The sequence below is a fragment of the Pleurodeles waltl genome, chromosome 5 (assembly GCF_031143425.1).
Source record: "Pleurodeles waltl isolate 20211129_DDA chromosome 5, aPleWal1.hap1.20221129, whole genome shotgun sequence".
Classification (NCBI taxonomy): Eukaryota; Metazoa; Chordata; class Amphibia; order Caudata; family Salamandridae; genus Pleurodeles; species Pleurodeles waltl.
The window spans coordinates 1,188,418,538-1,188,435,103 of NC_090444.1; the positions used below are offsets into that span (position 1 = coordinate 1,188,418,538).

Here is a 16,566-nt window from a genome sequence, read left to right on the forward strand (position 1 = left end):
TGTGAATTGGTGAAATTGGTCACTAGCCTGTTAGTGACAATTTGGAAAGCAGAGAGAGCATAACCACTGAGGTTCTGGTTAGCAGAGCCTCAGTGAGACAGTTAGTCATCACACAGGGAACACATACAGGGCACACTTATGAGCACTGGGGCCCTGGCTGGCAGGGTCCCAGTGACACATACACTAAAACAACATATATACAGTGAAATATGGGGGTAACATGCCAGGCAAGATGGTGCTTTCCTACAAAGGTCAACTTGATTTTCATCTCTTTTGCAAATTCGTTTTTTCCTGACAATTTTCTAAATTTAAATCCTCACTCAACATGTCTCTGGCTGGGTCTCAAGCAGGAGATTTTGACCTAGCCCTGTTGGATACATATACTGTCAAACAGCTAAAAGGGTTCTGCGGGGTGATGAGATTACCCACCCAAGGGGCCTCCAGAAAGGGGGACTTTCTAGTGGCGCTGAGGGCCTGGGCAGAAGCCCATTTAGAGGAGGATGATGAGGAAGAGCAGCCAGAAAATGGCCCCTCAGAGGATTTGTTGCCATCAGTGGGTGATGTTACCACTGCAATTGTGCCCCCTTCCAGACCAGGGAGCAGTGTCACTGAGCAAGGCCTGACCGCAGAGGAAAGGAGAGAAGAGAGGGAGTTCCAATTGCAAATGGCAACGTTGAAAATTGAGGCTCAACAGGAGGAAAGAAGGGCAGAGAGAGAAGCCCAAGCAGCTGAGAGAGCCTTGGCTGAAATGAAACTTTTGTTGGCTCATGAACTGAGTCTCAAGGAGCTGGATCTCAAGGCAAAGCAGTCTGAATCCAGCAGTAATGGTGGCAGCATGCAGACAGGACCTGCTGGAGAAAAGAAGGTTCGTATACCCAAAAATGTGGTGCCCAGTTTTGTGGTGGGAGATGACATAGATAAATGGTTAGCTGCTTATGAAGTTGCACTAAGGGCTCATGAGGTTCCTGATGGGCAATGGGGTACAGCTATCAGGAGTTATGTGCCACCTTTAGTGAGGGACACACTTCTCACATTGGACAAACCAGATAAAAACACATACCCATGTCAGAAAGCCATTTTACTTCCCAAGTTTGGACTCACCCCTGAGAAATACCGTCAGAGGTTTAGGGACAGCACCAAACTATCCACACAAACATGGGTAGATTTCTTTGACTTTTCCAGTAAGGCACTGAATGGATGGGTGCGGGGCTGCAAAGTAGATGATTACACAGGATTGTATAATTTGATTCTGAGAGAGAATATGCTCAGTATTTGTTTTACAGAGTTGCGCCAGCACCTAGTAGACATTAAGCTGACTGATCCCAGGAAGCTTGCTGAGGAGGCGGACCTCTGGACTAGTACCAGAGTGTCCAAAAAGGTATCTGGGGGGGAGGAGGGGGGACACCCACAAAGGTGGTCAGGGTTCCCATCAGAAGAAAGAGGGGGGAGAAAAACTTAAAAACAAGTAGTTCTCAAAAGGCCTCCAAAATAGTTCCCAAGGGAGTAATGGTAACCAGTCCCGGTCCGATTCTCAAAAGAAAGGTTTCACTGACCATAAGACAGGGAGGTTTGTACACTACTGTTCAGAGTGCAATAAGTATGGGCACTCCGAGGGGGACTCCAAGTGTCCCAAAAGGGCACAGCCTCCCAAAGGAGGGCAGACACCTGGGTTGGCTAGCATAGCGCTCGGGGAGGAGATGGTCCCAGACAGTTTTGGGGTGCAGAAAGAGGTAACCCTAGTGTCCCTGGGGGATGCAGAGATGGGGCCAAAAGCCCACATGCCTGCCAATACTTCCAAGTATAGACAGTGGGTCACCATCAATGGGCAAAGGGTGGAGGCTCTGCGTGACACAGGAGCCAGCATGACTACTGCCAAGGGTCAGCTGGTGTCAGCAGAGCAGGTCATCCCAAATACATTCCACCAGGTCATAGTCGCTGACAATCGTGAGAGCCGCCTACCGGTAGCTCTGGTTCCCTTTGAGTGGGGGGGGGGGGTCTCTGGTACTCTGAAAGTAGCTGTGAGTCCTGCCATGCCTGTAGATTGTCTGTTAGGCAACGACCTTGAGCACACTACCTGGAAGGAGGTAGAGCTAAGGTCTCACTTGGAAATGTTAGGATTGCCTGAGTGGGTCTGCATGACCACATGGTCCATGGCTGACCGAGAGGGAAGTTAAGGCGTCTGGAGCCTGGAACAATGGCCCAGACAACTGCCAAGAGGAGGGGCAAGGGGTGCGGGAAACCGGTCCCAGAAGTTCCCGCAGTGGTTGACGGGGTTCCTGAGGAGGAGGCCCCCGAGCCAACTGGGGAAGACGTTGCCGCCCTAGGTGACCTACCTGAGCTTGCTGGCTGGCAAGTTGAGGGTGGGCTCACCAGGGAGGAATTCTGCAAGGCGCAGAAAGAATGTCCCACTCTAGAGGGCCTGAGGCAGCAAGCCTCTGGCGATTACCACATATATTGGGAGAATGATCTCCTCTACAGTGAGCCTAAGGTTCCGGCCATTGGGGCACACGTGCGATGGTCCCCCAGTGTTACCGAACCTTCCTACTGGGTCTGGCTCACGACATTCCCCTGGCAGGACATGTGGAGCAAGACAAGACCTTTGCCAGGCTTGTCACTCACTTTTATTGGTCCAGAATGAGGACAAACTCAGATACGTTCTGTAGATCCTGTCCTACCTGCCAGGCCAGTGGTAAAACAGGAAAAAGGGTTAAGGCCCCCATGATTCAACTTCCTGTCATTGGCACCCCCTTTGAAAGGGTGGACATCGACATTGTTGGTCCATTGGACCCCAAAACTGCCCTAGGCAACAGGTTCATCCTGGTTTTGGTGGACCATGCCACCCGTTACCCAGAGGCAATCCCTCTGAGGACCGTAACTGCACCAGTGGTGACCAGAACTCTGATGGGGATATTTACCCGTGTGGGATTCCCAAAGGAGATAGTGTCCGACAGAGGCACCAACTTCATGTCTGCATACATGAAGTCTATGTGGGATGCGTGTGGTGTAACCTACAAGTTCACCACACCCTATCATCCCCAATCTAATGGTCTTGTGGAGAGATTCAACAAGACCTTGAAAGGCATGATTGGTGGCCTCCCTGAGGCCCTGAGGCGTTAGTGGGACGTCCTCTTACCATGCCTTCTCTATGCTTACAGAGAGGTACCTCAGAAGGGGGTAGGATTCAGTCTCTTTGAGCTTCTCTATGAGAACCCTGTCAGGGGACCCTTAAGCATTGTCAAGGAGGGGTTGGAGAAAGCTCCAAAGGCACCCCCAAAGGATGTGGTCAGCTACATGTTGGCCCTCCGCAACCAGATGAACCGCTTCTGGAAAGAGGCCAAAAGTAACCTTGAGGCAGTCAAGAGGTAATGAAATGCTGGTATGACCAGAAGGCCACCCTGGTAGAGTTTCAACCTGGAGACAAAGTGTGGGTAATGGAGCCAGTAGACCCTAGAGCTCTCCAGGACCACTGGTCTGGCCCATTTGAAGTGAAGGAGCGGAAAGGGGAGGCCACTTACCTAGTGGATCTCCAATCCCCTAGGAACCCACTAAGGGTGCTCCATGTCAACCGACTGAAGCCTCATTTTGAGAGGTCTGAAGTCAACATGCTTCTAGTCACAGATGAAGGAATGGAAGAGGAGAGTGAACCTCTCCCCGACCTCCTCTCTGCCCAAAAAGTGATGGGTCAGTGAGAGGTGTCATTCTCTCTGACTCCCGGACTCTAAACCAGAGAGGAGACTGCTATGAGCTGTTGGAGCAGTTCTCCCCCCTGTTCTCCCTTACTCCTGGACTGACCCACCTCTGTGTTCATGACATTGACACAGGTGACAGTCCCCCTGTGAAGAACAAAATTTACAGGTTTACGGATAAGGTGAAGGCCAGCATCAAGGAAGAGGTCTCCAAGATGTTAGCTTTAAAGGTTATTTAGAAATCCAGTAGTCCTTCGGCCAGCCCTGTGGTGTTGGTCCCTAAGGCTACTGCCCCAGGTGCGAAGCCAGAACTCAGGTTCTGTGTGGACTACCGGGGTCTCAACTCATTCACACGGACTGATGCTCACCCCATCCCCCGAGCTGATGAGCTCGTTGACAGACTAGGTGCTGCCAAGTTCCTGAGTACGTTTGATCTTACCTCAGGGTACTGGCAGATCGTCCTGACTGAGGGGGCTAAAGAGAGATCAGCATTTTCCACACCTGATGGCCATTACCAGTTCCGGGTGATGCCATTTGGGTTGAAAAATGCCCCCGCTACCTTCCAACGGTTGGTTAACTGGGTCCTAGCTGGCAAGGATGCCTTCTGTGCAGCCTACCTGGACGACATAGCTGTCTACAGTTCCAGCTGGGAGGAACACCTGCTCCACCTCAAGGTGGTGCTTCAGGCTCTGCAACAGGCAGGCCTGACCATCAAGGCTAGTAAGTGCCAGATTGGGCAGGGTTCCGTGGTGTACTTGGGACACCTAGTAGGTGGTGGCAAGGTGCAGCCACTCCAGGCCAAGACTGAAACTATCAAGGCCTGGCAACCATCTGGAACACAGACTGAGGTGAGAGCCTTTTTAGGCCTCACTGGATACTACAGCAGATTCGTCAAGGGCTATGGTACCATTGTGTCACCCTTGACACAACTCACTTCCAAGAAACAACCTAGGTTGGTGAATTGGACAGAGGCTTGTCAGAAAGCCTTTGATTCTCTGAAGGAAGCCATGTGCACGGCCCCCTGCTCAAGGCCCCTGACTACTCCAAGGAATTTATCATGCAGACCGACGCTTCAGAGCATGGAATAGGGGTGGTCCTAGCACAGCTAAACGAGGAGGGCCTAGACCAACCAGTAGTCTTTATTAGCAGGAGACGATCACCACAGGAACAGAGGTGGAGTGCTATTGAGAGAGAAGCTTTTGCTGTGGTCTGGGCACTGAAGAAGCTGAGGCTATACCTGTTTGGGACTCACTTCCGGGTTCAGACAGACCACAGGCCCCTCAGATGGCTCATGCAGATGAGGGGTGAAAATCCAAAACTCTTGAGGTGGTCCATTTCCCTACAGGTGATGGACTTTACAGTGGAACATCGCCCAGGGGTTGACCACACCAGTGCTGATGGTCTCTCCAGATACTTCCGCCTTAGCGGTGAGAGCTCCCAGGAGGTTGGGTAGCTCTCCCCACTTTCAGCTGGGGGGGGGGCACATGTTAGACCTGACAGCCTTAGGGTTGTCACCCCTAACTTTTTGCCTGCCTCCCTCCACTTTTTGGACACTGTTCTTGCTGGCTTTTAGACTCGGCGCACTTTACCACTGCTAACCAGTGCTAAAGTGCATATACTCTCTCCCTTTAAACATGGTAACCTTGGATCATACCTGATTGGACTATTTAATTTACTTATAAGTCCCTAGTAATGTGCACTGTATGTGCCTAGGGCCTGTAGATTAAATGCTACTAGTGGGCCTGCAGCACTGGTTGTGCCACCCACTTAAGTATCCCCTTTACCTTGTCTCAGGCCTGCCATTGCAAGGCCTGTGTGTGCAGTTTCACTGCCACTTCGACTTGGCATTTAAAAGTACTTGCCAAGCCTAAAACACACCTTTTTTACATATAAGTCACCCCTAATGTGTGCCCTAGGTAACCCCTAGAGCAGGGTGCTGTGTGGGTAAAAGGCAGGACATGTACCTGTGTAGTTTATATGTCCTGGTAGTGTAAAACTCCTAAATTCGTTTTTACACTACTGTGAGGCCTGCTCCCTTCATAGGCTAACATTGGGGCTGCCCTCATACATTGTTGAAGTAGTAGCTGCTGATCTGAAAGAAGTAGGAAGGTCATATTTAGTATGGCCAGAATGGTAATACAAAATCCTGCTGACTGGTGAAGTTGTATTTAATATTACTATTCTAGAAATGCCACTTTTAGAAAGTGAGCATTTCTTTGCACTTAAATCTTTCTGTGCCTTACAATCAACGTCTGGCTGGGTTTAGTTGACAGCTCTTTGTGCATTCACTCAGACACACCCCAAACACAGGGTACTCAGCCTCACTTGCATACATCTGCATTTTGAATGGGTCTTCCTGGGCTGGGAGGGTGGAGGCCCTGCCCCCACACAAAGGACTGCCACACCCCCTACTGGGACCCTGGCAGAAAGGAATGAACTGAAAGGGGACCTGGTGCACTTCTTAGCCACTCTTTGAAGTCTCCCCCACTTCAAAGGCACATTTAGGTATAAAACAGGGCCTCTGCCCTACCACCTCAGACGCTTGCTGGAGAAGAAACCTGAACCAGAACCTGCATCCTGCCAAGAAGAACTGCCTGGCTGCCTAAAGGACTCACCTGACTGCTTTCTACAAAGGACTGCTGCCTTGCTGTTGCCCTGCTGCCTAGCTGAACTCTTGCCTTGCTGCAGAAGTGCTCTACAAGGGCTTGGATAGAGCATGCCTCCTGTTCCCTGAAGTCTCAGGACCAAAAAGACTTCTAGTTTTCAACTGGACGCCTTGTGCGCCGAAAAATTCGACGCACAGATTGCTCTGCGGTGAAAAATTCACTGCACGCCGATCCAGAAAGACGCCCCTCGACGCGACGCCTGCGGTGCGACCAGAACTTCGAAGCACGTCCCGCCTGGACAACTCCGCCCGACTTCCAGAGAGGAAATTGACGCGACGCCTGCCGTGAGGGAGAAGATTCCACGCACAGCCCACTAGAACGACGTGCAGCCGGAAAACAAGCCCAGGCTTCCACGCACAGACCCCGGGACATCTGGTAATCCAGCGAACTACAGAAGGAGACTGTCCGCGCGCAGGAAAATGACGCACGACTTCCCCGCGTGAAAAATAACGACACAAGTCCGTGTGTGAAGGGGCGAAACCGACGCACACACCATTTTTCCACATATCTCCTCCTCTGCGGCCCTTTGTGGAAATTTTCCACTCCAAACCAGGTACTTTGTGCTTGAAAGAGGCTTTGTTTGATTTTTAAAGACTTAAGACACTTTATATCACTTTTCAGTGATATCTCTACAATTTCATATTGCATCTTTTTATCGTTTTGACCTGCAAATATCCAGATAAATATTATATATTTTTCTAAACACTGTGTGGTGTATTTTTGTGGTGCTTTATTGGGTTATTGTATGATTTAATGCACAAATACTTTACACATTGCCTTCTTAGTTAAGCCTGACTGCTCAGTGCCAAGCTACCAGAGGGTGGGCACAGGATAATTTGGATTGTGTGTGACTTACCCTGACTAGAGTGAGGGTCCTTGCTTGGACAGCGGGTAACCTGACTGCCAACCAAAGACCCCATTTCTAACAAAACCCTACTCAAGCAGGACAAGCCAACCCTAAATTAACATCTGTTGAGCCCTCTGGTAGCTTGACACACAGCAGTCAGGGTTAACTCAGAGGCAATGTGTAAAGTACTTGTGCAACACCTCAAACAGTAACACAGCATGGACCATCTATCCTTTTAGGCCCACTGAACAAGAGTTCAGTGGGGTTGTTCAGAGGGTTGCAAGGTCCCGCACCAAGGATTTGTTGTGCAACCAAGGCGATGCATTGGCTCAGAGGAGCTGAGAAGCTGTGATGTGATGTGATGTGGTGTCCTGCGTCGTCATTGAGGATCCCGACGAGGGCTTGCAATGCCAAGTCTGGCGTCAAGTATGTGTCAAGCGCTCAAGGCGATGCATCAGTTCTGAACAGCTGTGAGACCGGTGTCATCATTGAGGCTGCCACTGTCAAGAGATTTGTGATGCGAGGGACTGAGATGGGAAAGCTTCTCACATGCGGCAGTTCCAATGCAGGCTCCAACGTAGATGTGGAGCCCCTGCATAGGGAGAATCCACACAGCAGAAGCGATGCAGCAGTTCTGCTTGGGATTGCACAATGCCCCATTATAGGAGATGCGTCAGTCCAGCTGGGTCCACAGATGGACTGCCAAAGAACCTTCAAGCCCACTTCTAAGTGTCAAGGACTGGGGTGGCACCATTTGGCAATGTAGGACTCACAGATGACAGAGGCCAGTGCTGAGTTCAAGATTGCTGAAGCCTTCTGTCCCTGAGGCTCTAGTCAAGAGGCCAGCAAACTAGCCCTTGGAGTCACTTTGGGGTCCTGGGTTCAGATGCAGGTCCAGTCCTTCTCACCTAGGCAAGAGGGCAGCTGGTCAACCCAAGGCAGCAGTCCAGAACAGTGGGAGTCCTTTCAGAAACACAGCAGCTCTTCTTCCTGGCAGAGTAGCTACAGGACAGAAGGTGTACTGAATGGTTGGTGTCTGAGGTCCAATAGGTATACTCAGTTCTGTCTTTGAGGCGGGAGAAGCTTCTCGAGGTTTCTCTTTGAAATCCACAGGGGTTATGCCTTCCATGCCCTAGCTCCAGACTAACTACAGGGGGGTATGCAGCCTTTTGTGTGGAGGCAGGACACAGCCTATTCAAGTGTAAGTAGGGCTGAGCCTAGGTATGTCCTCCTATCCTGCCAATGATGGCCCATCCAGGCATACCTAAGTTCTCTATTGTGTGTGGTAGTCTAGGATGAATAACAAAGCCCAACTGTCAGCTATACACAGTCATGTGGCCCAGATGTAGGCTAAATACATTAAATGGCTAAGGTAGGAAAATGGCAACTTTCTGAAAGTGGAATTTTTTCAAAATTGTAATTTAAAATCTGGCTTACTATAAAATGATTTTCATTACAAATTCCAAAGACACCAACCATGAACTGATTACCTGGTCCCATTTGGAAACTACAGCTTATTAAATGTCATAAGGTAACTCCAATGTTATCCTATTGGGGGAGCTATGACAGTAGCAAAAAATGAATTGAAGAGTTTTTCACAACCAGGACATGTAAAACGTTAAAATCACATGTCCTGTGTTTTAAATACACTGCACCCCTATCTCTGGGCTGTCCAGGGCCTACTCTAAAGATGTTAATAAAAAGGAGAGTATTACAAAGAAAGGGTTGGGCCTGGCAATAAGTTTATATCGCCAGGTCGAAATGGCAGTTTCGAACCGCGCACACACAGGGAATAAAGGCAGGCCTGAGACATGTTGAAAGGGTTAAACAAGTGGGTGGCACAGTAAGTGCTGCTGGTCCACTGGTACCATTTGATTTACAGGCCCTGGGAGCATGTAGTACCACTTTACTAGGGACGTATAAGTAAAGTAAATGATATATGCAAATTGGATATAAGACAGTGTTACCATGTTTTAAGGAGAGAACACATGCACTTCAGTATTGGTTAGCCGTGGTAAAGTGCACAGTCCTAAGGCCGGAAAAAAACGAGATCAGAAAAACTGAAGGAAGGAGACAAAAAGTGTGTCTGACAGGTCCCAGGTTAGGGGTCTTTCTAAATTCTTCTTCTTACTGGACAGCAAGGTCAAGCAACATTTGTTCTTTCAGCCTTGGCTAAGGTACTGGAAAAGGGTGCGACTGGTCAATTTCAAGCTCACCTGGATATTCTCTTCTCCACCTGATTTAACTTGGGTTTTTCCTAGCCGTTGGGACCAAGGGAGCCACCTGGGAAATGGCAGATAACAATTTGGCCTACTCTAATCTGCGAAACAATAGCTCATTAGTGCTTTTGTGCCAGATATTGGTATATCTGCCAAACTGGCTGTCGGACCACACCGTGTAAAAGTTCAGCACACCAGGAGCAGTAGTGAAGAATATTTGATGTTTTATTAAATTTAAAGAAATTGCAATGGCAAGCCTCAAACTGATGTAACATGTTTAGGTCTAGCATATTTATTGAACCAAACTCAAAGTAGTTTCTGTACCATGACATAGACAAAAAGACTCTTTGTGTTCAATCAGACACATAGAAACCAGACATTTAAGATATGTTATGGTAGGAGTCCATGATTATTTTAAAAAGACATGATAAGCAATGTCACTAACATGCAGACTCAAAGAGAAAAAAATTAAAATGATCAGAATACATGGAAATGAAATTCAACTCTATTTATAACTTAAAAGTAAACCCAATTATCGTAATTGTTGTAGCATACATGTGAAGTATTCTTCTTTACATGCTTTTGCTTAGAGCTTATACCACCTCTATTAATCGATACACAACATATATACTCTTATAGTCTGACACACATATTTCATGCTCTGATTACCCTGTTGGTTTATAATTATGCCCAAGTGGGAAAAAGGATGAAGGTGATTTAATTTAATTTCAGAGTGTGTTGGAATGCTACGACTGTGTGCACTGCCCTTCAAGTTATAAGACACACATTTGTGACTATGGGTATATAATAAACTATTATCTTCATGAGATTATCTCAGAAATGTCACACATGGCAAATCTAATTACCGCCCAAGTGGGCACATACCGTAAATTTAATTAGTTTAACAAAGATTTATCACAAATATGGTACATAATCAAACCTGCGCCACCCGAAGTAGGCACTAGGAAAAATACGTTAAGTATATAAAAAAATCTACAAAGAAAACATGATTTAGATTCTAATGAAATAAGCAATCAGTCCATGAACTCTAACCAGAAGGACATAAACAATCCTTTCCCATGAATGCATCAGCAGTACTGCTTAAAAATAGGGTTCCCAAATAATTCAGTTTTTTTCAGTTCAAGAAGAATTAGCAATTAATAATTTTTTTCAAACAAAATTGAGTTTAAGAAATATTTATAGCTATAGGCAACCTAATGGATAAATGAGAGACAATAATGAAGTTTTCTTCCTAAGTGTAATAAATGTTCCTTATCAATATTCAAGCCAACCTGCTCTTTAGAATTACATTCAAGGGAATACTTTGATTCTAAACCTCTCAAAGTGGCTTCTCTGTATCCCTCTTTGAAGTTCAAAGTTGCCATGTCGATATCATTTCAGAGAAGATCCTCCAATCTGCCACCACATGCTTGGTGAGAATGTCTAGATACAAGATATGTTTCATCTTTATTCTTAATGGTTCTAAGGTGTTGGAGCTCGGATTTGTGCATTGAGAGAATGATACTTCTTGCATACACTTTCAGGCATGGGCAACAGAGTACATAGACTGGATTATCAATTTTCAATTTAAGTTTTTCCTTATCCTAATGAGTTTACCAGTATAGTGATTTTAATATATGGTGTTATTAAGTCCATGTTTGTATGCTTTACTCTTTTTACAGCGATGTAAACGTGGTTCCCCTTGTAGCTATGACATCCAAGTATTCTAGTAACATATTTCAATTTTCACTAAACCACCACTTAGTGGTTTCACTAAAAGTGATAGAAGGTCTACCGGGTAATCTTCACCAATCATTGGGTCAGATTTTACTATCATGCAGCCCTGTCTCAGGATTTTCTAAACTGTGATATGTTCTGAACTATATTTGTCCTTCTTCTGTTCATCCTTGTTTCAAACAGTTTACCCTTTTCCCAAAAATATATGTACCTTCAGCCAGTTGTGCTATTTAGCCCTTTGGAAACTGGGATTTTTTTTTTAAACAAACGCCTACAATGCTAAAAACGAAATTACAGGTCCCAAAATAAATTGTGTTACTAGCTAAAAGTCAAAACTCGCTGAAGGCGTCACCAGCTATACGAAGGCACTTGAACATGATGGGCCTCATTCTGACCCTGGCGGTCCTTGACCGCCAGGGCCGCGGGCAACGGAAGCACCGCCAACAGGCTGGCGGTGCTTCATTGCCCATTCTGACCGCGGCGGTAAAGCCGCGGTCAGAAAAGGGGATCCGGCGGTTTCCCGCGGGATTTCCCCTGCCTGGGCTGAACCTCCATGGCGGCGCTGCAAGCAGCGCCGCCATGGAGATTCCGACCCCCTTCCCGCCAGCCTGTTTCTGGCGGTTTTCACCGCCAGGAACAGGATGGCGGGAACGAGTGTCGTGGGGCCCCTAGGGGGCCCCTGCTCTGCCCATGCCACTGGCATGGGCAGTGCAGGGGCCCCCTAACAGGGCCCCAGCATGATTTTCACTGTCTGCATTGCAGACAGTGAAAAACGTGACGGGTGCAACTGCACCCGTCGCACCCCCTGCAACACCGCCGGCTCCATTCGGAGCCGGCTTCAATGTTGCAGGGCCTTTCCCGCTGGGCCGGCGGGCGCTCCCTTGGCGGGCGCCCGCCGGCCCAGCGGGAAAGCCAGAATGGCCTCTGCGGTCTTTTGACCGCGGAGCGGCCAAGTGGCGGTTCCCGCTTGGCGGGCGGCGACCGCCGCCCGCCAATGTCGGAATGAGCCCCTATGTCTCCAAATTGGCCGAGGTAGCTATTGGTTACAGCACAAAAAAATTAAAATATGAGATGAAGGTATTGCAGGGGCGTTGAGACCCCCCCCCCCCCGCTTTAGCAGGTATAGCGGGAGTAGGGTTCTATATGGGTCTCCTCACTCTGCAACTCGACAGACAAAACCTCATTATTAAGCTGAAATACAGCCTCAATAGAACAGCAAGTAGGATCACGGAAAATGATTCTTGGGTACATAAAACAGCGAAAGAACGAAGGGATATTGGAAGAATGTGAGAAAAGAAGGAAGTGGATAAGGAGTGGGTGAAAAGATGAGTGAATGAGTGGTGGATGGATAGGTGAAAGGATAATAAAGTTAAGGGATGAGTAGATGGATAGTGAATGAATGGATAGGTGGATAGGCAAAGAAAGGTGGCAGAGTAAAGGGATGTACAGATAAGTGAATGGATAGGTAAGGGATGGATGGCAGGTGAAAAGATGGCAGAGTAAATGCATGGATGGAAGGAAGCGAATGGATAGGTGAACGGGCAGGCAAAAGGATAGCAGTGTGAAGGGATGGATGTATCGGTGAAAAGATGGCAGAGTAAAGGGATAGATGAGTGGGTGAAAGATGAGTGAATGGATGGCATAGTGGATGGATAGCAGAGTGGATGGATGGCAGAGTTGTTGGGTGAATGAGTGAATGGCAGAGTTAATGGATGGATAGATGGCAGAGTGGATGGAATTATGGATGGCAGAGTGGATGGATGGATGGCAGAGTGGATGGATGGATGGCAGAGTTGGTGAATGAATGAGTGAATGAATGAGGTGAATGGATGGATAGATGGCAGAGTGGATGGATATGTGGATGGCAGAGTGGATGGATGGATGGCAGAGTGAATGGATGGATAGATGACAGAGCTTTAGTTCACAGTGGGGGCTCTTTAAGTGTTCTGGTTACTCCCTTGTATTACAGTGATAGTTACATCGCAAATGACCTACCCGCTTCCCACGACAGTTGCTTTCGTTCAAGGCCGCAGGTATTCACCAGCGCTGCCCAGGCGGTGAGTGTAACATACGGCAAGGAGGCAGCCTCAGTATGACTAAGGGATTTGGGCTTCAGAGATACCTAAATTGAACAGAAACGCCACTGTACAAACAAGAAAAGACTGTATTTTGGGCTTCAAAGATACCTACATTAAAGAGTATTGCCACTGCAAGAACAAGCAAGACTGTATTGAGCTTAATACAAAATAAAAAAGTATATTATTACAGAGTTCAGATTGAAACAATGGAACAGCGCGGTTTATACATTTTTATTTACAAGTAGTGCAATAAGCTGCAGGGAAATTTATAAACAAATAATGGGGCAAACAAAACTTTCTTCCATAAAATTTGCGTGTGTGAAATCAGGAGTTGCCCATCGTACCGAAAGCCCTCTCGAGGAGAGATCTTAGTTACCAGTAAATAATATTCACTTGCTTAGACTGAATGGTTTCCGAACACAGCAACATATAACGAAACATATTTGATCAGGCTTACCTCATTTCCACTGGCTAAAACAAACTCTGATAAAGTGCCTTGTTTCCAAGGGGGAAGCGCTGCCCACACCTGCAGATAAACAACAGAAGTGTAAAATATGATAATACAGCCTGTTATTCTCCCTGAAACACATAGGGTGTATCATTCTCCACTACTGAGCATGATGAGATTATCAACTACATAGGATGTTTACAGTTTCCTAAAATCTGAGCACATAACACTGTCTCAATCACCCTGAATCAAATGCACAAACAATAATACTACAGTTGTAAGCACCCAACCCCATCTATGGAAACTACTGATTATGCAGAAGTAAGTCTCCTTAAATATTCTAACTGGGGTGTTGTACTCTGGTCCTGCAATGCTGGATGCCTGACATATCTGCAGGATAATCGCTCACTATATAGTGAGATAAGGCAGTGAGATAAAGCAAAAGAAAACTTTCAACACTAGGAATATGTATATATAAAATATAACCAAAATCTTAATGTGTAAATCAGGGTTGTCCAACTTTGGTCCATAGGAGACACGTTTTAAGCCAGGTTTACAGTATAATACATTCCCCATTAATAGCCATTGAAATTAAGTTCATGTAGAGATCCTGAATAGCTGGCAGCAGTAAACTAAAAGGCAGAGCATCTGCATCTTTCTAGCATTTTTTCGTACTGGCTGTCCAGAATTTTATGCATGTCATTTCGTGCAAAGGAATGGCATTTTAGTTCTGTGCCTCAGACCACTCTCCAGATGCCAAAACTTAATTTTGAAATGTAGACACCCGTTGATGTTCACAAAACAAATGATCTGGTAGACTGGAGCCTTTAAGGTGGGAGTCTGATATTTCTGTTTAATTCGGCGATTCATTTGACCCGGTGGTTTGCCGGTGGTGGACGCCAGCACTTGTTTTTGGGGACCAGCACTCATTTTCTGCCTCAGATACTTACCGAGTGGCAAGAGAGTGATAAAACACCGAGATTGGAAAGACGGATGAAGAGAAAGAATTTAAAACTCGCATGAAAGGAGAAAGTAGGAACCTGCAAGAGCAAGAAAAAGGAGGTAGGGATTGTCTGATAGTATACTTAAGATCACCAGACTTGTTATTTGGTGGACCGACGACTGCACCAGCCGCCTGCTTCGTGGCAGAGCTTTGGGTACCAGCACTATTACTTCCACAAATTAAGCACTGGTTTATCTCAATGCATTTCTCCCATCTTTTCCCCAGGCTCAGACTCTGAAATTGGTTAAACACCCACCCACACACCTCTGTCCTTCAACCTCGGCTATAATGTGCAGCCTAGATGTGAGTTAACTAACAATATGTCGCATCCAATTTTCCAAACTTTGGTAAACTGGTGCTGTTTGAAAAAGGCTCTTATTTTATCACTTTTGTAGTTCATATGAGTTCTCTTATAATTTTGTCAGTTCCTGCCTCCCTTTTCAGGTGCTCTCTAGGTCTACCTATCTCAACGTGTTACCTGTACAATTTCCCTTCCCTTTACTGAGAACATTTTAAGTGGGGATCACACATTCTTCGCTCCAGAAATTAATTTTCCATCACATCGTCATTACTTCTTAAACAAGCTGCCATTTATTAAGCCATGTACTGAATCCTGTTCGCTGCTAACTTCATCAAACGTTTTACTCATTCTAAAATATTGCCATTTTCCGTCACTGTTTCCTTTTTAAATACATTACCTTTAATGCCCAAATTTGCTGTTGCTAATGCTATATTTAAAAAATAATCATTGCCTCACACTGAATCCAGGGTTTTCAAACCTTTTTTGGTTCGCTCCCCCTATGCAACCGTTTTGAAGTGAGGCCCCACCCCATTTGCTGCACAAGCTGTAGACTAACCAAGAAAAATGGTTTCTAGCTTGAACGGATCAGAAATGACTACAAATGTGGAAAGCCCTTTGCAAAGGTAGCTGGTCATTTTTCAATTGCAACGTATATTGCTGAATTTAGGTCTTAAACTGGTACTTTTAAATGTGAAATCTTTACCCAGCCAGTGTTACTATGTGTAAAAATGACAAAAAAATAATGAATACTATAACAGAATGTGCTGCAATGCGCCACATAATTTGCCCTTTTTGCCACATAATTTAGTCTCCCAAGGTACCCTGTGCAGCCCCCCTCCCTGATCCCTGTTAGGCCCCAGGAACCCCATTCCCAGGGGCCAAATTCAATTTAAAAACAAAAAGGGGAGTGGGTGCATAGCCCTCCTCCCCGAGCACTAATAGGCTCCTGTGATGTATGTGTCTGTATTGAGAACATAGAGGGGTGAGGGCCTCCTTCCATGAGCCATATTAGGCACCTGCAGCCCATACCCCAAGGGCTAAGTTTTATTTTATTTTTATTGGGGAGGGTGGGCCACGTGGCACTCCTCTCCCTGAACCTCTTCTGCTCTTCTGGCCGTGAACCTAACCCCTGGGCATTCAGTTTTTTTTAAAGGGGAGGAGGCAATATGACCCCAATCCCTGAGCCTTATTATGCCCCGGGAACACCATCCCCCAGGCTCCTATTTTGTTAAGGGTAACGGGCAACACGTTTTCATGTTTATTTTGTTCTTGGGACAAGTAGGCCCAACCCTACTGCAGCACAAACCCTTTGGCTGCCAGTTTACAGTACCACATTATGAAGCAGGGAAAGGAATTGTCTGAAGTTGAGATAATATGTGTGTACAAATGTTTATGTTGTTTGAACTTGGGTTTATGGTTTATTAATGCAAAGCCTTTATTATTAAGGTGAGCTCTCTAAATACACGTTGTAAGCTTGGACTACAATACTGACAGTGGCTCCAGTAAAGAAATGTGTACACACATTTGCACGGTTTAACAATATGAGGCTACAAGTTATGCTCCCACAATACTCTCTGATTA

At 46.5% G+C, this 16,566-nt stretch overlaps 1 protein-coding gene across 1 annotated transcript in view; it reads right to left on the bottom strand.

Moving 5' to 3' along the window:
• Positions 1-16,566, bottom strand: part of RTN4IP1 (reticulon 4 interacting protein 1) — a 229,342-nt gene that overhangs the window by 165,496 nt on the left and 47,280 nt on the right. Inside the window, exons 3-5 of the mRNA XM_069235436.1 lie at positions 13,691-13,759; positions 13,165-13,277; positions 6,580-6,594 (exon numbers count right to left, since the gene is read on the bottom strand). Of these exons, the coding sequence (XP_069091537.1) occupies positions 6,580-6,594; positions 13,165-13,277; positions 13,691-13,759 (197 nt within the window). The remainder of the gene's footprint in view (positions 1-6,579; positions 6,595-13,164; positions 13,278-13,690; positions 13,760-16,566) is intronic.